Below are 25253 nucleotides of genomic sequence, written 5' to 3' on the forward strand. Positions count from 1 at the left end.
GTTAAAATACTCTTAACAGGAACAAAAGTTAAGATACTAATACTACAAATTGAAATAATGATTTTGAATTAAAAAAAAATTAATTTCCAGGGCGTAGAAATAAAATCACAGAATCGTAATAAAAACACATATATTTTGCTTTTATATTTTACCAAAATTTTGGATCTAGTCCAAGAAGGCAGTCTGCGGCCATCATCTAGACTAACAAGCTCCCGCGGATTCCCGCGCTTTACGCTAAGGCCTTTTGGTTCAGTGCCTGGCTCGGTGGATCTGTCTTTCATAAAATAGAGCTAAATGTTACAAAATATACAACATTAACTGGACAGGAATTTCATAAAACAGGTGCCATTTCAACTTGTGAAATTTTAAGATCACAAATAAAAATAGCATCCCTGAAAATTCGCCGTATGAATTCAGATCAAGTCTACAGAAAAAATCTCGCTCCCTTAGACATTTATTTAACTTTTTTATTAAAATTAGATTTCATGAGAATAGCTCTAAATCCCTAATGTCAGATTAAAAAGCGAAGGAGCATTTTACTTATCATTGTAATTTGCTTGTGCTTATTAAACATTGTCTCAATAAGTTTAAATCCTTTTTGAAGGGTTAAATACATAATTATGATAATATACAAAACAATTAACTTTCATTTTCTATAAACAAAAAACTAGTACAAAATTTTCAAAAATAATTTCAATGAAAAAGATTCCTTGCCGGCTACAGGCACACCGTGGCATATTGAGTGTGAAACAATAAAAAAATATACACCTACCTATCCCACATTCATGTTTTATAAATGGAAAGTTTGGAAGAACTTGACTGCCATTTTGGTAGACTAATTGATTTTATGTTGGCAACATATCTAATTAAAACAAAATTTTAAATAAAGAACATACATAGGTACACAACTAGCAACACACCCGTGGTTTGACCACTTACAATCAAATTAACGAAAATACTAATAAAAAATTACCATAGATCCCAAACGATAATAATAATAATAAAATGATATTACTTTTATATAGATATGTTTGTAATCTGTTCTGAAGTGATATTTTAATTAATTTATGATTTTTTTACATAAATATTGCATTAAGATTAATTATTAATTAAATTTAATTAGATGTGCGGACGTGTCATATGTTTAGCATTTGTACTTAACATGATATCACAAAACGATCTGTGTTGCTATTGCTACGAAATATTTTCATGAAAAATTTAAGCCACGAACTGTTCACAAATAAAAGGAACACATAATGATTATATTTGACTTACTTGAAAAGCTTGCAAGAGAACAATGCGACTATTATCACTCAGTCAACGTTGTCGTATCACAAATACGAAAGATCGGCTAATTGACATCAGTCAATTGATTTTGCTTATCTTTTTCTTAACAACTACAAAAAACTGGCAATGATATCATGTATGATTTTTTAAAGATCGTTTTGCTCATTCTAAATGCACATTAAATATCTCAAGTTCAGTTTACATACAAAACACAAGTTTTAATAAACAGCTAAAAGACAGATCCACCTAAACTCGACACGGGGGCGCTGGCGTCACGGTCGTTCACTAAACATACCGCCCACCATGACACAACGCACTCTGCTATCTATGGGCCGACAAGTTTGGTTCAAGCTTTAACTAGACTGAAACGTGAAAAGAATAAGTTTCAAACACGGAAACGTTCCATTTCTCGCTAATTATAAATGATTTTCTTTTAAAACAAAATTCGTATCAGCATACTGTTAATATTTGATATTTGTGCTACGTTAAGTAAATAAGTTAACATTTTTGTACTGTACCGTGTACTTGAGAATTTACTTTGAACATTTTTGGAAGAAATTCTAATGGAAAGATTTTATAGGAAGATTTTTTTTCTCTAGTATTTTTATATACAACGCTCAACCACATTTATATATTAGCTCGCTTATCAGTAATATATAGCTTCCCTTCTGTTGTATACAAATTGGAATCATTTTGACTAGTTAAAACGTCAACATTGGACAAAATAATTAAAGAAACAATAAAATTTTGTCGCCATAAATGCTGATTTTTGAGCAATGCACTAGGCGACATTGAAAATTGGCTTAATATCCTAACCTATGTAAACTTAAAAACTGTATCTACACGTATGCAACCTTATTATCAGCCATTTGGCAAAATATATGAGAAATACTGAGATAGTTGCAATTTAGGTTAATTTTACTGATGTCACTAGGGGGTGTGGCGCGATATGGTGACGGGTATGGTGACTCACTACCATACGCACCAATGGTACCTACCCCAAAACCCCTTCCCACGTACACATGACACGCGCTACGCCGTTTTCATCGCGCGTAAAACTATCGCTGTCCCTTGTCACGACATAACAAAAAGCGAAATATAGCGCGATAAAAACGGCATCGCGCGTGCTATGCAACGGGGGCAGCTCAATAAATCAGTCTTCTTACTAACCTACGCTCTCATTGTTACCAAAAATGTAGCTATCCTTTGCCTAAAAACTTTAGCCCGACTTCTTACACTCAAAGGTACACGTATTCCCGGTTCCGCGGGAATTTCCGAGAACCCTCTCTCAGCACACTTTTCAAAGAAATCACATGAAAAATTCCAACCAGCCATTGTAATTTCGGCTGTGTGAAACCTATCTCACTTTAACAGGTCATCATAAATGATTCGGAAATTATATTATACAAAAGCATTTGTATTGTCTCAGTTTCGGGAGTATTATAATTTATACAATAAAGCTAACTGCTTTGGCGCGCGCGATCAGCCCACAGATAGCAGATATGCGTCATTGGAACATAAAATAAAACCGGGAATCAATCATGCTATTTAATGAAACGCCTGTGCAATCAAGCCATCATCATCATCTTGGCTTTAGAACTGACCAAGTATTTAAAATCTAGATTTAAATGTTAGATGGATTTCAGGACCCTAGTGTGAATTTCGAAGCACAATCAGATGCAATAATTATAGGACAAAATGTGTAACCATGATCCCAGCGGGTCAGATTGTTATTCACGAAGTTTATCAAGGAATATGTCTTATCCTCTCCAATCCATTTGATTAACCTCATAGTAAAAGAGAGAGGTAAGATAGACAGACATGTACCTTGTCAATGATCGTGAATATTCAAAACATAATCGTTTCGTAACACGACCCACCCCTACCAGGACCAACGACAAGATGGTGGATGAATGGTGAACGGCAACATCAAAGTGTTTTTTTGCACAGACCTTCCATTTCCAGTCACGACGGAATCCTACACGAAAAAATTAAAATAAAAAAAAAACAACATGGTCAATTTGAGACGTATAGTTTGCACTTATTCGTAATTTGATATCCGACTGAATGATATAGCAATATATATATATATAATATATATGTATATAATATAATACAATTGGAACTCCTATTATTATTAATTACCTAATTTTTCATTTTTTTAAATCACATTCGGTAACAAGAACTTGTTTTATGACAGTCTAGAGATTTTTTTTGTCTTATTTGGGAATAACATCCTATACAACACGGGTGGATCGGTGAAATGTCCCGGTCGGGGGCAAAAGGTCTTTTTCGTAAAATGACCAATAGCAAAACGTCTATTTCGCAAAATGTCAGAAGCAAAACGACATTTTCTAAATAGGTCGTTCTCTCAGTCACCATAAGCTCATACTGAAAGCGGATTTTTAGTTATAATATTGCGAATTCATAATATTTGTATTTGCATGGGTAGGTAACACGAGTAATAACACGAATAGGTACTTTATACTTAAATAGTTTTATAATTGAATAATTTAATAGTTTTCAACGATTATAAAGGACGAGAGTTACTTAGACTTTTTGCGAAGAAGACATTTATTAACAAATCAACACAATTTCAAGATTTGTCTATTTGCGAAAATGACTTTCTGCGCCCGAGCCAAATGCAGATTACAAAATCAGTCGGCGTACTATCGGCTGTTATGAAAAACAAAACTCTGAGGTACAAAAATATTCATATTTTTACTACGTGAAACGATTATTTGGTCGCATTTGGTGTCCGATATTATTTTAGGCCACAGGGAAATTTCAAAGGCGAAGCGAGACGTCATTAACAGTAAAGTTACAGTAAATTTTATTTTCTTTTGTATCTAGGCTTTTTGACTGTTACTTGTACGGCTGCTTCCCAGTTCCCATCTTGTGATACACACTGATGTCATCACTACTTTTATAGAGTAGCCCCTCCTCAACCGCTACTTTATTTAGCCCCCCCAACACACACCCAATCTTGGCTACGCCTTTAGTTTCTCATACATATTCAATGAATAGAAAAAACATGTCTTCACTGTTTCTCCGCCTCTGCTTTTTCCGTGTGACATTAATATGGACTCCGGGCCGATAGTAACAGCGACTGACGAGATGAGAAACGCAATAAAATAAGGTTGTATAAATAAATTAATATCAACAAATAATTCAGTGTTATCATTAAAATGAACTAATTAAGGCTGTTTTCCTTTAATCATCACCTGCAACAGTCACAAAAAGTGTTGATGTGGTCCTATTCTATCCTTGAGAGTGGTCCATATTGAATAAACTTAAATGTCATAATTTCAAGGTTTCATAACATGTTTTTTGTCATAATCATCGCGTCGCATAACGTTTTATATTATTATTAAAAGGTTTGCGAACCGATAGTTTTGTTAAAAAAATGTTACGACATCTTCAAATTATGCCTTAAATTATGAGACTCAATATGGGCCCCGCCAAGTGAGCGCAATAGGTTCAAACCACCAAACCCTTCCTGTGAATGTCGTAGGTGGCGACTGCAGAAACTTTGAGAATAAAATTTGTCAAAGTTAAATTATTATTGTTAAAAACGACACAAATCCTCATTCCATTGCGTTTCTCGTCGCAATTTCAAATTAAAAATTCACCATTAACAGTCGTAAATACGTTAATATCACAATTCGCGATCCACCGTTTACAAAATTTGTTTTCGCCTAGAACGATATAAAATAAATATATGACTAAAACACTTTCGGTCACACGACTGCAACATTTATTTATTCCGTTCATTGTCAATGTAACAATAGGGTACATTTGATTGGATAAATATATTGTTAATTACATTAGTTAATTCTTTTAACGTTTCAAAGCTTTGGAAACTTGAATGTGTATACTTCTGCGCTGTTCTGGTGGGGAAGGGAAAACATAGTATGCCAGCTGCTTCCCTTGCCGAGCATATTGTAAAAGCCAATTAAGGGAAATGCTAAAAAGCGAAACGTCATACAACTTTTGAATTAATGAAAAAAACCAGTGTGACGCGAAATACGTCTTTTTTATTCACTACACAAGTTATAACCCGCGCTCGTCCGATAAACAATTACCAACTATATATTTCTTCACAATTGGTTCAACATTTAATTTGTTGAATAGCTACAAACAGACTAATGCAGTTATCACAGAAAGTATGGAAGTTTTATGCAGAAAAAAAATTAGATTTAGTTGTGAAATTTTAAATGATGATTAATTATCTGATGACGAACTATGATAGATATTATACTAGATATTTCAAAGTCATGATTCCTAAATCACAACTCTAGTGTCATTAACAATAATATTTTTCCATCTAAAATACCTTTTTAATAATTAATGTTTTAACATTAACAATGAACAGAATAGACATTTTAAAAATAAAGGTCGGCTCTCATGGGACATTCGCTAACTTATATTTACATATTCGAGCACTCGCAACGACCGACGGGTCTAATGTCCGGTTGCACATGTGATCACATACCAGAATAAGTCATTAATCTTTTTATTTATATAAATAAATCTATATATTTTGGAAAAATTGTGGAATTATTAAGTTGTTATTCAAAGTAGCTCAATTAACTTTCTATTGTTTTAAAAGGCTTTTTTTGTATGCTTTTTGTCTCCATATTACATTTTTTTTAAACATATAACAATAAAATCTTCTCTGTTCTCTACGGAGTCAAAAATGCTTGATGATGAGATAACCTTTCTCTAATTGAAGAATATTTATCATTCAAGTTTGGAGAACAAAATATTTTTAACATTATGTAAAATGACAAATCACAATGCGACCACACGCGCGAACCAGCCGCGCGCCCCGCCTTCTACACACACCGGGTACACTTAAACCTAACATAAGGACACTTGAACGCTCAAAGGCTGTGGTTTGGCACTGCGTCAGTCGATCACTACGTACGGCAGCGCCACGAGGCCGCCCAGCCGCGCGCACTCGTGCCACTCCGCGAAGGCGGCGGGGCGCGGCGGCCGAGCGAGCGAATCCCGCTCGCCGCGCTCGCTCGCCAACAAAGCACTGCACACCGCCGCACTCACTTCCTCACTGCTCTCCGGCAAACTCACTACGGGCGCCGAACACAACTGATCGTAGTCATACGGCACCGAGTCTCTGACACTACAACACTGTTCGTACAACTCCTTCCCGTCCACCACGCCTTTCGTCCGCTCCACGGTCCGATGCTCGGGCGAGGCGCATTTGAACTCCTCCACCGTTTCCAGTTTCATTTTAACAACAGTTCTGCCGCTATCACTGAACTGAGTCTCGTCTTCGGCCGTCAGGAGCGGCGCTTTTAACCTCTCGCTGGGCTCGAGTCGGGGCAGACCGACCATTTCCGCGTCGATCTTGCTATCTAATTCACCCGGAGTGCTGTCTTCTTCAGCCTCGAGTGACTCCGTATCTTCTTTCTCTTTCTTGACGTCTATCTCAGGTTCATATGTAGGATAGGGCCTTATAGGGGGCGGTGAAGGCGGCGGGGGCGGGTCAGGCGGCGGCGGGGCGAACTCCGTCCACGGTAAGTGCGAACACAGGGGAACACTGTCCATATTTTTAGCACAATAATCGTCCGCATAGTCCGAATATTTATACAGAGGCACAACACTATTGAACAGTCCCGGTCTGTCTGGGTCCTCTATCTTTCTGACGGCGAACTGGTGAGGCAGGGGAGGGGCCCGGGTCCCGTTGATCCCGGGGAGGAATGTGTGGTGTAGGGCTCTGACGTGGGCCGGCAACACTACGGAGCGGAGGCGGGCCTCCTTGGCGGCGCAGTTCTCGTCCTCCTCCTCTTCCCCGCAGGTGCACTCCCGGTGCTCGCGGTAGTCCTCCAGCGGCTGCCAGGGCTCCGGCTCGGGCTCCGGCTCGGGCTCGGGCTCCGCCGCCGGGGAGGGAACCCGGGACTCGCTGCCACCGTTGCGCAAGGGAGATTCCACTTTGATTGGACTCGCTGAAAATTTTGTTCCAAATGGTTAATATTTGTCAGTCCTCACAAGTGGGGGGAGCTATAAACCAAAACCATAATAAATATCAGTATGTGACAAACTGATAACTGCATGGCAATTTTGATGACATATTAACAATGCCGTAGCAAGGTAATTTGTTAATATTTCAACAACCATACTAAGAGCATAGACTATTCACTTACTAATCACCCTGAAGTTAATTCCAGTTATTTCATCACCTCTCTAAAATGCGTCGCAGCAGTAGGAACGCTACCGAGACTGTAGCCAACTTCCCATGACATCTACCCCGTAAGAAGTTATTCCGAGATTATTAGATCTGATCTGGTCTCCCAAACGGATCCAGTCTTCATTATTATCATCATAACTTTTGTTTGATCTGATCGGATGAGGCGATGGGCTAGCAACCTGTCACTATTTGAATCTCAATTCTATCGTAAAGCCAAACAGCTGAACGTGGCCTATTAGTCTTTTCAAGACTGTCGGCTCTGTCTACCCCGCAAAGGATATAAACGTGATTATATGTATGTACTAGCTGTGCCCGCGACTCCGTCCGCGTGGAATAGGCATCATTGAAGCCCGCAAAGGTAAATAATTTTCCCCGTTTTTTTCACATTTTCCATTATTTCTTCGCTCCTAATAGTTGCAGCGTGATGTAATATAGCCTAAAGCCTTCCACGATAAATGGTCAATTCAACACAAAAAGATTTTTTTTCAATTCGAACCAGTAGTGCCTGAGATTAGCGCCTTCAAACAAACAAACTCTTCAGCTTTATAATATAAGTATAGAGTATAGTAATACTAACACTCAGACTCTATGACCATGACGTCCGGTGAGCGTGGCGAGGCGGACTTGCCGGCCCTTTGCTGGATCTCCTCCAACAGTTCCTTAGTCGTTTTCACCTAAAAATAAAACAACATAGTATCACTATATGTATATGTATAGTATAAAGCATTGTCGTTTATAGCGTCCAGCAATGTCATTTATTGCGTCCGTCGCGTAGTAATGTATGATTAGATATAAAATAACATTTTGTATGATTGTAACGAATAAAGTCAAAAACTACTGAAACTATTTTAGAAAATATTACACCGTTCGTATATAGTATACATTATCCGAAAGTGTTTTTGGCATATATTTCGCATTTGAAATAAATTAGATTTCAGACTGATAAATCATGTATTTATAAAGTCATCCAAGAAAAAGGCGCTTCCAAAATTAATAACCTTTGCCTACAATTTATTACAAATTAGAAATTTATTATTACATTAGCTGTGCCCGCGACTTCGTCCGCGTGGAATAGTTATTTTGGGCTTTTGGGCATAATTAAAGCCCTTAAGGATGAATAATTTTCCCCGTTTTTTTCACATTTTACATTATTCCTTATCGAGGAAGGCTTTAGGCTATATAACATCACGCTGCAACTATTGGGAACGAAGAAATAGTGGAATATATGAAAAAAGAAACGGGCAAATGCAACATTGAGTGCTTCAATGATGTCCAATATCACTATTCCACGCGGACGAATTCGCGGGCGCAGCTATTTCATTATAAAATATAGTATCGTTGAGTCAGTATCTCTTAACACAAGTGTCGAACTTACTTCGAGGCTAACTCAATCCGTGTAATTTGTCCCGTATATATTATATACTAGAGGCCGCCCGCGACTTCGTTCGCATGGAAACCCTATCAATCCCGCGGGAACTCTGGGATAAAAAGTAGCCTATGTGTTATTCTGGGTCTTCAGCTACCTACATACCAAATTTCATGGTAATCGGTTCAGTAGTTTTTGCGTGAAAGAGTAACAAACATCCATACAAACTTTCGCCTTTATAATAGTAGAGATTGTCTAAGCTGAAGTGACGCGCCCCACCTTCGTATTTACGCACACAAGCAAATATCAAATATGGACGCAATACACCTAAACATCAATCGTTCATTTGCCGGTTAGGCTCAAACTGTTTTTCTCAAATTTGTTGAATTTTGTTGCCCAACTAGTTTAGTTGAACTTAAACGTTCGAGAGGAGAGGACGTTTTGTTTCATACAATATGACGTCGCTGCTCCATAGAGCGAGCGTGGTCGGATTTATCGCCCGACAAGTCGACCGTATTGTTCACGTGCAGATCGTAGTTCACTGAACAATCGACGCTACCACACAGATGAAGTGTCGTCATTAATATTTGCACTCACACATCTAAATAAACTAATTAAGTAGTGGGGCGCGTCACTTCAGCTTAGACAATCTCTAGTAGGATATGTACGTATGTACGCACCTTCTTGGCGCCGGCGGGCGGCAGGCGGCGCACGAGCGCGGCGTAGGGCTCGAGCGCGGCGCGCCGGAACCCGTTGCGGCGCCGCGCCTCGCCGCCGTTGCGCGCCGCCGCCTCCGACACGGAGCCCCTGCCCGACATATTGCACTATTACACTCACAACTAGGGTTGCCATCTCTAAAATTTGGAAAACCGGACAAGACGCGTGAATACCTCGGATTTTAGAGTCCGAAAGCCGGACATGTCAACAAGATCTTTTAAACATATACAATGCAATAAAAGACATTTGAAAATGTCATAAATCCCTTTTTTTATTTATTCATTATTTTAACAACACAGAATCATATTACAAATTGTTTATATAAATCAGCTTTTTTAAAGGTGAATATATTTGGTTCGTCGGTTGATCGTGGTGTGCGAGTATAGTGAGTGTTTCGCGGGCGGCCCAAATTTAAAAAAAAGTTTAAAATTTTTAAAACCCGGTCTACAAATGTAACCTTCCTCGGACGCTCCCCGGATGCCCTCTAAACTAGGACAAATCCGGGGAAACCCGGACGGATGGCAACCCTAGTCAAAACAGACAGAGGAGGTCTAGAAGCGATAGTAGATATAATTACACTTACATTTTGTTGACGTCAAAAACTGATATCACGATATCAAATTTTTAGAATAAATCAATTTTATTCTTATCTATAAATCTATAAAATAATTGGTGCGAAAATGCCGTGTGGTTCCAGACACCAATTAAAAAAGAAAATAGTACCACTCCGTCTCATTCCCATTGATGTCGTAAAAGGCAACTAAGGAATAGGTAGGCTTATAAACTTGGGACTCTACTTTTAGGCGATGGGCTAGCAACCTGTCGCTATTTAAATCTCAATTCTATCATAAAGCCAAACAGCTGAACGTGACCTATCAGTAAAGACTGTCGGCTCTGTCTACGCCGCAAGGGACATAGACGTGATTATATGTATGTACGGTGCGGAAACCGAAATGAAATTACCTCCTTTTCTTAGGTTTTTTGTCACGTTTTGCTTTCTTCTCATCGTTGGAAGGAGTAGGGGACGGCGGCCGTTTAGCAGCTGTAAATTAAAATTAAATATTTATAGGTATATTTACTTAGACAAAAATCTCTTTTTCGGAGGGATAGGCAGAGAATAAATGACACAATTCTTGAAGTTCTTTCGCCTCCTTCACATTCAATATTAAGCTTAAATTTTCACATATATTTTTCAAATTAAAATTGATTACAATATACAATAGGACCATTGTTTTTTTTTATATTGGTGCCGGGAACCACACGGCACTTTATATTAAACAATAATTTATATAAACTAAAATTGGACTATAAAGATAAGGACATAGGGTTCTTATCATCCCGGTAAAAACTGATCCCGTGGAATTTGCGAAAAACCTGTTGTATTATTTTGTAGTTGGCGCTACATTCGCGCGGGTGGCGGCAGGTGTCGCTGAATTAGGGTAATAAGCCAGTTATAGTACCCGGTTGACCGAGCTTTGCTCGCTCGGTTTTTAAAATGTTTATATATCTTGGGAACCGAGCTTTTCTCGAACCTAGGACCTTGATAAATCGATTCCTTGACCCGAAAAGCCCCTTATCTGTAAGTGCCGTGTGGTTCCCGGCACCAATACAAGAATAGGACCACTCCATCTCTTTCCCATGGACGTCGTAAAAAGCGACTAAGGGATAGGCTTACAAACTTGGGATTCTTTTTTAGGCGATGGGCTAGCAACCTTACACTAGTTGAATCTCAATTCTATCGTTAAGCCAAATAGCTGAACGTGGCCATTCAGTCTTTTCAAGACTTTTGGCTCTGTCTACCCCGCAAGGGATATAGACGTGGCCATATGTATGTATGTAAGAATTGCTCGTTTAAATATATTAGATGTGTGTGTGTGTATAACTCACCGGCGACTTCAGACTTGGCCGGGGCGGGAGGCGGGTCATCGTCCACCAGGATCACATCTTGGGAGTCCGACTCGTAACCGCCCCAAGCTTGAAGAGTGAATTATCTATATTAATATTAGGTATAAAGCTGAAGAGTTTGTTTGTTTGTTTGAACGCGCCAATCTCAGGAACTACTGGTTCGAATTGAAAAAATATTTTTGCGTTGAATAGACCATTTATCGAGGAAGGCTATTTATTATCACGCTGCAACTATTAAGAGCGAAGAAATAATGGAAAATATAATTAAAATAACAGTAAATCCTAAGAATTACCAAAAAAAAATTGTGGTAAAATTTGCAAAATTAACTTCCTTCCAGTCATTCCTTTTTGGAAGTCAGTTAAAATTATGTGCGATTATTAATCTAATTTATTTTAATAAAACTTAAAACATTAAGAAACATCGATTAAATTTTGTTATTTTCATTCAATGTCCCATCACTAACTACATCTCCCGACCTCCCGCACTTCGTCTTACTTTTGTAATAGTCGACGCGAACGAGTATTGAAAGACGCCTGATGCTCAATCTATTGGGGTGTTCCGTATAAAAACTACAAAAAAAAAATCTCACCTGGCCTCGAAAGAGGTCGCGGACTGGGAACAGCCGGGCTGACCACTTGCTGAAATAAGAAATAACACAATAATATATAAAACTGTATTGTTACCGTTCACACAATCATCAGTTCTACATTCATACATGTTTTTTAATGTAGACAATGTGCATTCGTCCACGATTTTGATTTAAGAGATCTATATTTGTAAATTGACGTCCTATGAAAATGCTGCAGTGTAGTTTGTTCCGCCGCTTCTTCTACACATGCGCTTTGGAAGCGGTAGTAGTTATAATTAGATTTAAGTTATGTGACGTCAATAAGTGATACCTTGTATCCAATTTTGAAAATAAATCTATTCTATTCTATTTATCATTCACACTCTTCATCCTCCTGGCTTTATGCCTTAAGTTTCGGAGGTCAGACGGCAGTCGCTTCGTGTAAAAACCTGACTCACCCAATTTAGGACTCATGGTCAAAAGCAAGGTGGAAGAAAAGGTCGGAGTGGGAAGGCCTAGACGAACGTATCTTGATCAAATTAAGGACGTCCTGGTAAAGGGTCAGGTCAAGAGTACCCGAAACCGCCGAGCTTGCATGAAGAAAGTTATGAATGTGGATGAAGCGAAGGAAGTTTGCAGAGATCGTGGCAAGTGGAAAGAGGTAGTCTCTGCCTACCCCTCCGGGAAAGAGGCGTGATTTTATGTATGTATGGTCAAAAGCATACCCCGGGCTCTTCTCCAGAGAGGTGAGGTTGCAACCGGGACTTAAGACAGGTGGACGAAGAAACTGATTTGAAGGTGTACTTACTCGTGACAAGGCGGGGGAGGTGAGCGGAGTCCCCCCCAGCCGCCGGACCGCGCGCTCCGCCGACGACCGGTTTGAACCTGAAAATAAGGATTGATTATTTATTTACCAATTCATGTAGACAAAAAACATATATATGTATATTACTAGCGACCCGCCCCGGCTTCGCACGGGTGCAAAATTATAAATGTTATTATACATAAAAACCTTCCTCTTGAACCACTCTACCTGTTACAAAAAACCGCATCAAAATCCGTTGCGTAATTTTAAAGGTTTAAGCATACAGACAAACAGATTAAAATAGCGACTTTGTTTTATACTATGTAGTGATAGTAATAACTTTTGTAAAAAGCGAACCGCCTCCAATCGATATTCTCCTTTTTTTGAAGTCGTTTAAATTTCATAAACCTTCTGCTAAACAAACACTTTGCTGAAAAACATATCAAAATCGGTTCAGCGAAACGCGAGATCACCGCGGTCAAACATAGATACATACAAATCAAACTAAGAACCATCTTTTTTGAAGGTGGTTAATAAACACAAGACACAACAATTGTTGCTTATGTCAAACAATAGGTTTTCAACACTTGAAATCATTTAGTTTTTCAAATTTTTGTTGTTTCTAAAAATTAACTCTTAACATAAAAATAATAGTGAATTAATGAGATCACATTATTTGGGCGAGTACAAAACGCTATTTACGAAATGATGCCTCATTGGTGCCGTGTGGTTCCGCCAGATCTCGTATAAAGATCTTATCTGTCTCATTACCTCGTCGTCCAGGAAAAGTGACACTGAAAATTGCAAGTCTGGCCGCGTCTTCTGACCTTCTGTCAGACCAAAACCGATAATCTGAACCTTTACAATCAACCCACACTTTCGGTCGTAGCAACCCATGTATTATGATCTAATTAACTTACTCACCAGGTCTGTAAGTTAAATAAATAAATATATACGGGACTAATTACACAGATTAAGTTAGCCTCGAAGTGAGTTCGAGACTTGTGTTACGAGATACTAACTCAACGATACTATATTTTAATAAAAAATACTTATATAGATAAACATCCAAAACCCAGACCAATCAGAAAAAGTTCTTTTCTCATCATGCCCTGGCCGGGATTCGAACCCGGGACCTCCGATGTCACAGACAAGCGTACTACCGCTGCGCCACAGAGGCCGCCAAAGTAGAGTGTGGTGATATTAACCGCTCCCCCTACCTGTGTGTCCGGGCGAGGCGACACTGGGTATCACCAGATCCCGCCATTTCTTCACCAGCACGAACTTTTACAATCAACCCACACTTTCTGTCGTAGCAACCCATGTATTATACATGCATACATAAAATCACGCCTCTTTCCCGGAGGGGTAGGCAGAGACTACCTCTTTCCACTTGCCACGATCTCTGCATATTTCCTTCGCTTCATCCACATTTATAACTCTCTTCATGCAAGCTCGGCGGTTGTATTATGATCTAATTAACTTACTCACCAGGTCTGTGAGTTGAGTGTGGTGGTATTAACCGCTGCCCCGTACCTGTATGTCTGGGCGAGGCGACACTGGGTATCACCAGATCCCGCCATTTCTTCACCAGCACGAACTTTTACAATCAACCCACACTTTCTGTCGTAGCAACCCATGTATTATACATGCATACATAAAATCACGCCTCTTTCCCGGAGGGGTAGGCAGAGACTACCTCTTTCCACTTGCCACGATCTCTGCATATTTCCTTCGCTTCATCCACATTTATAACTCTCTTCATGCAAGCTCGGCGGTTGTATTATGATCTAATTAACTTACTCACCAGGTCTGTGAGTTGAGTGTGGTGGTATTAACCGCTGCCCCGTACCTGTATGTCTGGGCGAGGCGACACTGGGTATCACCAGATCCCGCCATTTCTTCACCAGCACGAACTTTTACAATCAACCCACACTTTCTGTCGTAGCAACCCATGTATTATACATGCATACATAAAATCACGCCTCTTTCCCGGAGGGGTAGGCAGAGACTACCTCTTTCCACTTGCCACGATCTCTGCATATTTCCTTCGCTTCATCCACATTCATAACTCTCTTCATGCAAGCTCGGCGGTTGTATTATGACCTAATTAACTTACTCACCAGGTCTGTGAGTTGAGTGTGGTGGTATTAACCGCTGCCCCGTACCTGTGTGTCCGGGCGAGGCGACGCTGGGTATCACCAGATCCCGCCATCTCTTCACCAGCACGAACTTTTACAATTAACCCACACTTTCGATCGTAGCAACCCATGTATTATGACCTAATTAACTTACTCACCAGGTCTGTGAGTTGAGTGTGGTGGTATTAACCGCCCCCCCGTACCTGTGTGTCCGGGCGAGGCGACACTGGATATCACCAGATCCCGCCATCTCTTCACCAGCACGAACTTTTACAATTAACCCACACTTTCGATCGTAGCAACCCATGTATTATGACCTAATTAACTTACTCACCAGGTCTGTGAGTTGAGTGTGGTGGTATTAACCGCTCCCTCGTACCTGTGTGTCCGGGCGAGGCGACACTGGGTATCACCAGATCCCGCCATTTCTTCACCAGCACGAACTTTTACAATCAACCCACACTTTCTGTCGTAGCAACCCATGTATTATACATGCATACATAAAATCACGCCTCTTTCCCGGAGGGGTAGGCAGAGACTACCTCTTTCCACTTGCCACGATCTCTGCATATTTCCTTCGCTTCTTCCACATTCATAACTCTCTTCATGCAAGCTCGGCGGTTGTATTATGATCTGATTAACTTACTCACCAGGTCTGTGAGTTGAGTGTGGTGGTATTAACCGCTGCCCCGTACCTGTGTGTCCGGACGAGGCGACGCTGGGTATCACCAGATCCCGCCATCTCTTCACCAGCACGAACTTTTACAATCAACCCACACTTTCGGTCGTAGCAACCCATGTATTATGATCTAATTAACTTACTCACCAGGTCTGTGAGTTGAGTGTGGTGGTATTAACCGCTGCCCCGTACCTGTGTGTCCGGGCGAGGCGACGCTGGGTATCACCAGATCCCGCCACCTCTTCACCAGCACGAACTTTTACAATCAACCCACACTTTCGGTCGTAGCAACCCATGTATTATGATCTAATTAACTTACTCACCAGGTCTGTGAGTTGAGTGTGGTGGTATTAACCGCTGCCCCGTACCTGTGTGTCCGGGCGAGGCGACGCTGGGTATCACCAGATCCCGCCACCTCTTCACCAGCACGAACTTTTACAATCAACCCACACTTTCGGTCGTAGCAACCCATGTATTATGACCTAATTAACTTACTCACCAGGTCTGTGAGTTGAGTGTGGTGGTATTAACCGCTGCCCCGTACCTGTGTGTCCGGGCGAGGCGACACTGGGTATCACCAGGTCCCGCCATCTCTTCACCAGCACCTTGGCGCGGCGCGCCAGCGTCTGGTCTGTGGTCCTCCTTCGCAGCTCGTTCACGTGCTTCCCAAGTCTGGTGGTCTGAAATGCGATGGTGGACATTTACATACATACATATAGTCACGTCTATATCCCTTACGGGGTAGACAGAGCCAACAGTCCCGAAAAGACGGCCACGTTCAGCTACTCGGCTTAATGATGGTATTGAGATCCAAATAGTGACAGGTTGCTAGCCCATCGCCTAAAAAAGGATCGCAATTTTATAGGCCTATCCCTTAGTCGCCTTTTACGACATACATGAGAAAGAGATGGAGTGGTCCTATTCTTTTTCGCATTGGTGCCGGGAACCACACGGCACATGGACGTAGACATTTAGCTTACAAAATTTCTATTTGTTGCCACTAAGGTCAACACATTTGCTCGCAGTGTTTAATTCAAATTACTGTCTTTCCTATTTACATGGGAACTCCCAGAAGAATTTAGTGTTACAAGGATCCCAAGCTTATTAGCCTTTCCCTTAGTAGCCTTTTACGACATGCATGGGAAGATATGGAGTGGTCCTATTCTAGCGACAATCACACGGCACTTATTTAATAAATATAAAGATATAAATAAAGATTAGGCGCAATGCCGTTTGAAGGTTCGTAAATAGCTCCGCGGGTCGCTGATAAGTTAGCAGAATTATACATTTGGAAATAAACTCACCTCCAACAGCTCTTTTGTGATATTGATCCTCTCCAAAACAGATATGATTTCGTTAACAGCATGCATGTCGACAACCTGAAAACACGGAGATATTTTTTTTTAAATTTTATACACGCATCATAATGTAATATCGTGATCTTTCGCTTCCTGTAGATATTCTTCCCTTTTTATCCACGTGTTTGTTGTCCACATTTATGCATCCTTTCATTCAAGCTCACTTAAGAGAAAGGTACGAGACAAGACAAACTCCAAAATAACCGCAGTAAATTCATGATTGACGCGGGCGCACCCATCACTCTTTTCGGACTTCATTATTTGGGGAGCTTGCAGATGTAACTATTAAAATGAAAAATTACCCGACTAAACTCTAGCCCATGAACGTTTTATCATAGTTTATAAACCTAACAAACGAACAACACACGAGAAACATATACACATAGCACAAAACAAGGCACGCCAAGAATCCCAGGGGAGCGAAGTTTCTGAAAAAATAATTTAAAAAAAAATTAAGATAGAACCTCCTCTATATGAAAAACGCCAAGATCCAAATAGCCACTAAATAATGTCATGTCAACAAAACGATCACTGCACAGAATTGCTTAGTTTCTCAAGTCAAGTACCAAAACTGCAAATTCATATAAAAACCCTGCCCATATCAGAATGTTTGGAAACTTTATCAGCAGAGGAAACAGAGAAATATTAATGTTGTTCGGTTTACGAGTGCGTTTTACGATTGTTACAACTACAACGAATCCATTGACTATCGAGTTCTCTCTTTACAAATATATCACGCCTCTTTTCCCCTTTATAGGGTCAAGGAAAGCAGGTTGAAAGAAGTACATTCAAACGTTTATATGATCACGTCTTTATTCCTTACGGGGTAGACAGAGCCAGCAATCATGACTGATAGACCGCGTTCAGCTGTTTGGCTTAATGATGAGATGATGAATGAAAGATGAGATTGAAATATATACATGTATTTATATAAGCCATTATTTAAAAGGAGGATCCCAAGTTTATAAATCTTACCCTTGATTAACTTTAATTATTTGCACTGGAATACAGTTTGTTATTAACTTATTTCATCTAAATAATTTGTGGCCATGACAAAACTTTTTGACTAACTTTGAGTCTGAGACAAATTTCTCTGTCTACCTGTAAGGGAGGAAGTTATGTACATACATCCACAATGGGATTGACATTGAAATAGTGACAGGTTGCTAGTTCATCACTTAAAAGGAGAATCCCAAGTTTGTGACCCTTTTGCTCGATTGACTCTGCGCAGGTACATAGTTTGTTATTAACTTTCCATCCAAATTATTAATGTTTTGATCAATTAATGACTTGATAAATTAATGTAACTTTTCTATTACACTACTTTAAACCTGATGCTGCATCACCAATTAGAAGTTTAGTGCTTATTATGTGTCCTTGTGACTTGCTAATAATACAAACATGAATGGCCTAAAATTTTGTAATACATAAGTTGAAGATCATTCTATGTTTTTGTCTTTCTAAATTTACATACACACATATAATTAAGACTTAACCCTTTACAGGGTAGACAAAAGTATTGAAAAGACTGAAAGGCAATTTTCTTCTGCCTTACAGAAGAACCAAGTTTTTTCGGTTAAAAAAACTAGGAAAAGTAGAGAAAATTACAATAATAACTATGATTTAAAGATTCTCAGAAGGTCCCAGTTATAATCTATACTAATATGTATTATAAATCTGAAGAGTTTGTTTGTTTGTTTGAATGCGCTAATCTCAGGAACTACTGGTTAGAATTAAAAATTCTTTTTGTGTTGAATAGACCATTTATCGAGGGAGGTTCTAGGCTATATAACATCACACTGCAACTTTTAGGAGCAAAGAAATAATGTAAAATGTAAAAAGACGGGGAAAATTATTCATCCTTGAGGGTTTCTATGCTGCCCAAAATAACTATTCCACACGGAAGAAGTCGCGGGCACAGCTAGATAAATATATTTCCCCAATGCTTGCATATAATTAAAAAAATAAATATATAAACGGGACAGACGAAAGACTACACGGACCAACTACTCTGTAATATGTACCGAAATTTGAGTAAATTTAATAACTTTAACCTTCGTATTTCCAATAACATGCAAACGGAGTTGCGGGCATCAAGTAGTTTTATAATAAAAACTTGTAATCCAAGACCCAACCTTATCAGAGAAAGTTTGTTTCTCATCATACCTTAGCCTGTATTTGAACCCAGGGCATTCAGTGTCAAAGACAAGCGCACTACCGCTGCACCACAGGGTCTGTGCCACCGTGTTCTGCCGTCAAATTTTATAAATTTACAAAATTATGGCAAAGGTATGGAATCTCAGTTAGCAACTGCAAAGTACCTCAGCTTTTTTTGTTACTTAAAAAAAAGATAAAGAAAAAAATCTGATAAATTCCATGACCTCTCATTAAATCCTATGATAACAAGTCAACTGGAAGTGCCCAGTAGATTTTGACAGCTGAAAGAGTAGATCTAAAACTCGCATTATAGGTACTATTCGATGTAGACTAAGACAGCCTTAATATTGAATCTGTACTAATATTATAAAGCTGAAAAGTTTGTTTGTTTGAATAATCACTAATCTCAGGAACTACTGGTTCAAATTGAAAATTCCTTTTTCTGATGAATAGACCATTTATCGAGGAAGGCTTTAGACTATATTACATCACACTGCAACTATTAGGAGCGAATAAATAATGTAAAATGTGAAAAATAACGGAGAAAATTATTCACCCTTTCCATGATGCTCAAAATAGCTATTCCACGCGGACGTAGTCGCGGGCACAGCTAGTGGTCTAATAGCAGTTTAAGTATTTGTTCATGCTGGCCACTAAGAAAAAAGTAAATATTTAATTGAATAAAAATAGTGATCTTTTGTTAATTTTCACAATGATTTAAGATGCAATTTAAATAAGGGACTTTTTACGTTTTGAAGTTTTTGTATTATAGTTTTCTTTATTTCTACCAACACAGTATTTTCTTTTACACCTGGGCTAATTATTAAAACAGTATTTGATGATAATTATGTCCAGTGATCTGGTTGAATTATTTGATTAAATGACTAGATCTGACAGTATTTAATTAAACGACTAAAGGACAACTCCTCAAGTCGTTATATAACATAGCCTTTTGAACAGGGCGGACGTAAAATAAGGTGGTTAATTCAAATTTAGTTCATTTTAGTCCCACTGCGGCGCTAGTAGTCACCCAAGCAAATATTTCATCAATCAGCTCGCACAAAAAGCCCTGTATTGGCTTTTTTATTGTTGTAGTTTGAAATTGCGTTGTTTTTGTTAACATAGTATTACACCATGGATTCACCTATTATTTCAAGTTGCGAACTCATGGTCACCCTAACCAAACATGGCAAAGTAGGCTATATCCCATTGAACGACTTCGCTCAATGATGTTCAGTCAAGATTTTGAATGTTACATTCAACAACTTGACGAGTTGTCCTTTAGTCTTTCAATTCATCCATCAGAGCTAGTCCATTAATATGCAGAGATTTATCTTTTGCATATTTTACTAAAGGCCACATGGTATTTTATAGATAGAGAAATAACCTGCTATTGGCTTCAACTCAAACCAGAGACTTCTCAAAAAAAGTCGGGTCTATAGAATCCCTGCGTAGCACTTAAAAGAGTGACAAAAATGGATGAAACAAAAGTATGGAGGATTGTTACAAGCAGAAAGAAGTAGTCTCTGCCTCAGGGTAGGAGGTGTATCATTTGTATTCTTTGCAAGAGGCAAATTACAAGGGAACCAAATGCAATGTATAAATACAGAGAATATGAATCAATCTACCATTATTACAGTAGACTGCCAAGTTTACACTCATGAAATCAGAGTTTATAACTGAGCGCTCTAGAAAATGGTAGCATTTTATCTTTTGCACTACTTATATAAGTAATTGATTAACATGGGCTACCAACCTGTCAGTATTAGTCTCTCGATTTCACCATTAAGCCATACAGATAAGCCTTTCAGTTTTTTGGCACTGTATACCTAACAAAAGATGTAGACGTGATTATATATACATATGTCTATGTTATATAAGCTAAAGATTTTTGTTCCACTGTACACTCGCAGGTGTAACAAGTGGATTATCAGACCTACAAATGGTATCTAATACAAATGGTACCTAATGAATAAACAGTTAGTTTTTTTATAATAATTTGAATGCGCTTTACCTCAATCTGCCTTGCGGTAAGCAAGAGGAGGCCTCAGGTGTTGCACGCAAGCTCAAAAAGTGCGTATTTACGCTTGCTTCGAAAATCCCCAAATTATATGTATCGGAGAAGAGATGAGGAAGTTTTTACCACCCTTCTGTTGTGTAAGGTCCATCTGATCCCCAAAATCAGATACCCATGAGAGAGAGAATCCATGATAACATAATTCGATTTTGATAAAAGATACAAAATCCTTGATAACTTGATACAATTTTGATAAATATCCTTTTACCCCATAAAGGAGAAGGAGTAAATATATGTGTACACCGTTGATTGATCTTCGGATATGACGGCTAGAGAATTAAAGTCTTATTAAGTAGTTTTATTAAGCTGTTAAAGAGGATACATACAAAATTATAGTTAAATTTCTAGGAAAATAAATTCATCAATAAGTTAATGAACACGCTGATAGCACAATAGAAACTTATCATTTGTTGTGATATCACTGCGATTATTATCAATATACCCCACACGACAATCCTGAGAGCTGAAGGGCAGGCATAGCAACAACCTTAGACCATGGCAAATCGCAACAGCATAACCATATTGCGAAAACTACTATGACCTGGGGTTGCACAATCAAAAATGGCAATTGAGACACTGAAATATCAAGAATTTCAGGGCAGTTGCAGCTGTCTAAAATGATCCAACAAACTAGAGGTGACACCGGAACGCAAAAAAACTAAAAGTACTCACGTGAGGTCAAAAGGTACAAAAAACCATATTTTCCGAAAGTCCCTGACGAAAGCCATGCTGGGAAAATCGACGGGAAAAATCACGCGTGGCATGATTCCACACTTTCACATTGCAAAATATTTGGCACTGGGGACGGGGGACGGCAGGCGGCGCGCTGGCGAGGCGACGTCAGTGGCCCCACCGCGCTCGTTCACATCACGTATCCTCACACACACATTTTCTTCGGTTACAAGGCACCGCACAGCGTAATTTCCGATTTCGTAGATTTAACACTTATCATCAGCTGTACTGATAAGCAGAACACTACAGGGACAACTCCCAAGTGGTCAAATCGCAACATCGAATCGAGTGTCTGAACTCGTGGGGACCCTTCTCGTATCTCTACTTACATTTCTCAGACTTACGATCTTAAAAAGTCGCAAACTTACATTGTAATTGTTATCCAACGCATTCAGAAGTCGATTACTTAGTTCATGAGCGTTATTACTCATTTATAAACGAAAATATTTAACTAAATACGACGAACGTGTCTCGGCTGCGTCGTAATGGCGGACCGACGACTACGTATGCCCGTGCCAGGGCATTTTAGCCGAATAATTCAGCTGATAACTACCGAGGCGACGCACCACTCGTGTTTTTCCGTTTCTTTTGACAGGCAAACTTTATTTTGCAAATCTCTGTTAACAGATGGCGCAAGTGTCAGTTGTTTAAAATAATGTTGCGTACATATAATGGTTTGAATTGGCCTTTTTTATTATAAAAACATTTGTTTGTGATTACTACATGGTCAAATTTATCCTGATAAATGAATAAAATTTATTGTAATTGAATTTAATGAATCTTAATATTTATTTATAATGGCAAGTTTGTCTCAACAGTTTCCGCAGAATGACAATAGATGGCGTAATAAAAAAATATTTGAGTGAATAAAAAGATACTTCTTTCTCTTTCTATTTAAAACAATATTGCCAGTCATCAAAATTATCATGAAATATGGGAGAATGAAATCAATTCGTTCTTAGTTAAATTCAATTCGTCAATATTTTTGGTTTTAATTTTTTGAGGTAAAAATATAATACTTATCAATGAGCAACCAGAGCCTCAACAGTATACAATGCTTACTTCTATCGCTTCATCCATATTCACCAGTCTTTCTTTATGCAAGATCCTCGGTAAAGGGTACTTATGAAAAACTTTTCTATGTCTAATTATTAATAAATATTTATATGAAACTCATTTTTATGTGTAACTATTTCGAAAAATAAAAATAAAAACAAAAAACATGCACATACTTTGAGTATCCATCCAAACAACATAACAATAACCAAAGTCTTACAATCAGCTCACCTAATTAATTCAATGTAGGTACATACATACATATGGTCACGTCTATATCCCTTGTGGGGTAGACAGAGCCAATAGTCTTGAAAAGACTGATCGGCCACGTTCAGCTATTTAGCTTAATGATAGAATAGGCTATTTGACAAAGTTCTAAAAACTATCTTAGGGTATTTATTTGTTTATAAGGAGCCCTACAAAAATACTTTTCTGCCTTTATTACAGCTATTTTATTAAAAAATCGAAAAAGAAAATGAAATATTCAAATATGCCGCCAAAACGCGACTTTAAGCAATATGGCGGCCATGGCATGCAGTGACGTAAATTTCGTGTAAATATCATACAAAGCTTGTTGGTGTTTCGAAAAGTTTTGATTTTCTCTTGTTTTATTTAACTTGTGCCACGTCATATGTGTGAAAATTATTAAAATGAGTTCCTATAAATGTTGTGCAGTGCCTCAATGCACTAATACAACAATAAAATCTCCTACGAAACTGTTTTTTTCTATGCCGATGGATTTGAATATTCGCAAGAAGTGGTTTCAGATCATGATCTAAGATCAGTGGTTACCAAGATAATTATACTTACATTGATGTTTTCACATTCCTCAGTTTGGCAGAATAGAAATCTGGATTGTCTTTAAAGAAGACAATCAAGATATCTTCTTCCAACCATTATTGCATCCACTTTTGGTAGGTTTCGACTGTCAGCTTTCGCGGAATTGGTTTCCATTATTAAATACCTATGTTATCTGAGTAATCCTGAGCGATCAAACACTTATAAAATCTTGAAAAATAATAGCGAACACTAAGGAACGGTACGATCGACAGTCTGTTTATGGATAATTGACGTCATAATAGAAATAGCCAATCACGTTCGTTTTTAGTCACGTGACAGCTGCATATAAAAACCTAATTTTCTGAGGCGGATTTTGTTTAAATAATGCAATATTTTTATCTCGCGTTATTACAAATCGCTCCAAAAATATAATATTAAGACTGATGACATAAAAGAAATGTATATTTTTAATACAGTCAAATAGCCTATTGAGATCCAAATAGTGACAGGTTGCTAGCCCATCGCCTAAAAGAAGAATCCCAAGTTTGTAAGCCTATCCCTTAGTCGCCTTTTACGACATCCATGGGAAAGAGATGGAGTGGTCCTATTCTTTTTTGTATTGGTGCCGGGAACCACACGGCACCGTAATTTTCTCGGCAATTCAATGTAGGTACTTAACTACTTCTTTATAAGCTTATACATAGTCACTCATATTCACACAACTTTAGAGGAGACGTCAGCAAATAAAGTATTTTTGGCAATTCCCACGGGAACTGTAGATTATTTTAATTTTACGCGGACGGAGCCGCGGGTGCTGACTATTGAAGTTATGCAATTAAACTAATTGCTTGATAAAAATATTATAAATGAATTGGAAGTGATAGAGGAAGTAAATCTATTAGAACCTAAACACGATCACAACGATGAAAGCGACATCAGCCAGCAGCAGCACATTGTTTAAATCGAGCAAGCAGAGATACCATGGATTGGAGCATAAATACAACTCAGCATCTTTGGAGCCGCGGTGCCTCAGGCATAACATATAGGTTAAATCCGAATTATCGCTTCCGCTACACATAAAATAAAAACTTCTCTCTGAGTTTTTTTCTATTATTTATAATTTTTAAAAATGTAGTTTGATATTTGTATAGGGTTTTATTAAATGTTGATTTTTGTGTGCGTAAACTGTTATGTAACTAATAAATGATTAACTGAATTTCGTGGCATTGATTTTATAATAAATAAATCTTAACCCGTGGTAAATTTTTAATGTTGGTCAGAGTTACCATGAGTAATAATTAATTTTCAACCATTTCTTCATGCTTTGGTGAAAAATTATTATGTTACTGGTAACACAACAGTTTTATACAAAACTGGGTAAATATATTTTTTACACAGCAACATCACAATGGT

At 38.5% G+C, this 25253-nt stretch overlaps 1 protein-coding gene across 2 annotated transcripts; it reads right to left on the minus strand.

The window, feature by feature from the left end:
* Window positions 1–113: 113 nt before the first annotated feature.
* Window positions 114–22545, minus strand: LOC106139648 (translation initiation factor IF-2). Of its 2 annotated transcripts, none has more exons than XM_060951537.1 (10): window positions 22373–22545; window positions 16985–17059; window positions 16225–16360; window positions 12864–12940; window positions 12077–12125; window positions 11469–11555; window positions 10545–10623; window positions 9545–9671; window positions 8076–8172; window positions 114–7256 (listed from the first exon to the last, which is right to left on the minus strand). In XM_060951537.1, exons 1-10 carry the CDS (start codon window positions 22433–22435, stop codon window positions 6199–6201), a joined length of 1848 nt encoding a protein of 615 aa, XP_060807520.1. In that variant the 5' UTR covers window positions 22436–22545; the 3' UTR covers window positions 114–6198. The 2 variants fall into 2 exon arrangements, with proteins under 2 accessions (XP_060807520.1, XP_060807521.1); XM_060951538.1 differs by lacking the exon at window positions 22373–22545 and adding an exon at window positions 21945–22362.
* Window positions 22546–25253: the final 2708 nt, after the last annotated feature.

Source organism: Amyelois transitella, chromosome 25, assembly GCF_032362555.1.
Source record: "Amyelois transitella isolate CPQ chromosome 25, ilAmyTran1.1, whole genome shotgun sequence".
Taxonomy (NCBI): domain Eukaryota; kingdom Metazoa; phylum Arthropoda; class Insecta; order Lepidoptera; family Pyralidae; genus Amyelois; species Amyelois transitella.

Coding starts and splice junctions, on each gene's coding strand:
- LOC106139648 (XM_060951537.1), bottom strand. CDS start 22,435: ATGAGTAATAACGCTCATGAACTAAGTAATCGACTTCTGAATGCGTTG. Junction 12,126..12,863: donor CCTCCCCCGCCTTGTCACGA/GTAAGTACACCT, acceptor TTCTTATTTCAG/CAAGTGGTCAGCCCGGCTGT. Junction 8,173..9,544: donor CGCCCGCCGGCGCCAAGAAG/GTGCGTACATAC, acceptor TTTTATTTTTAG/GTGAAAACGACTAAGGAACT.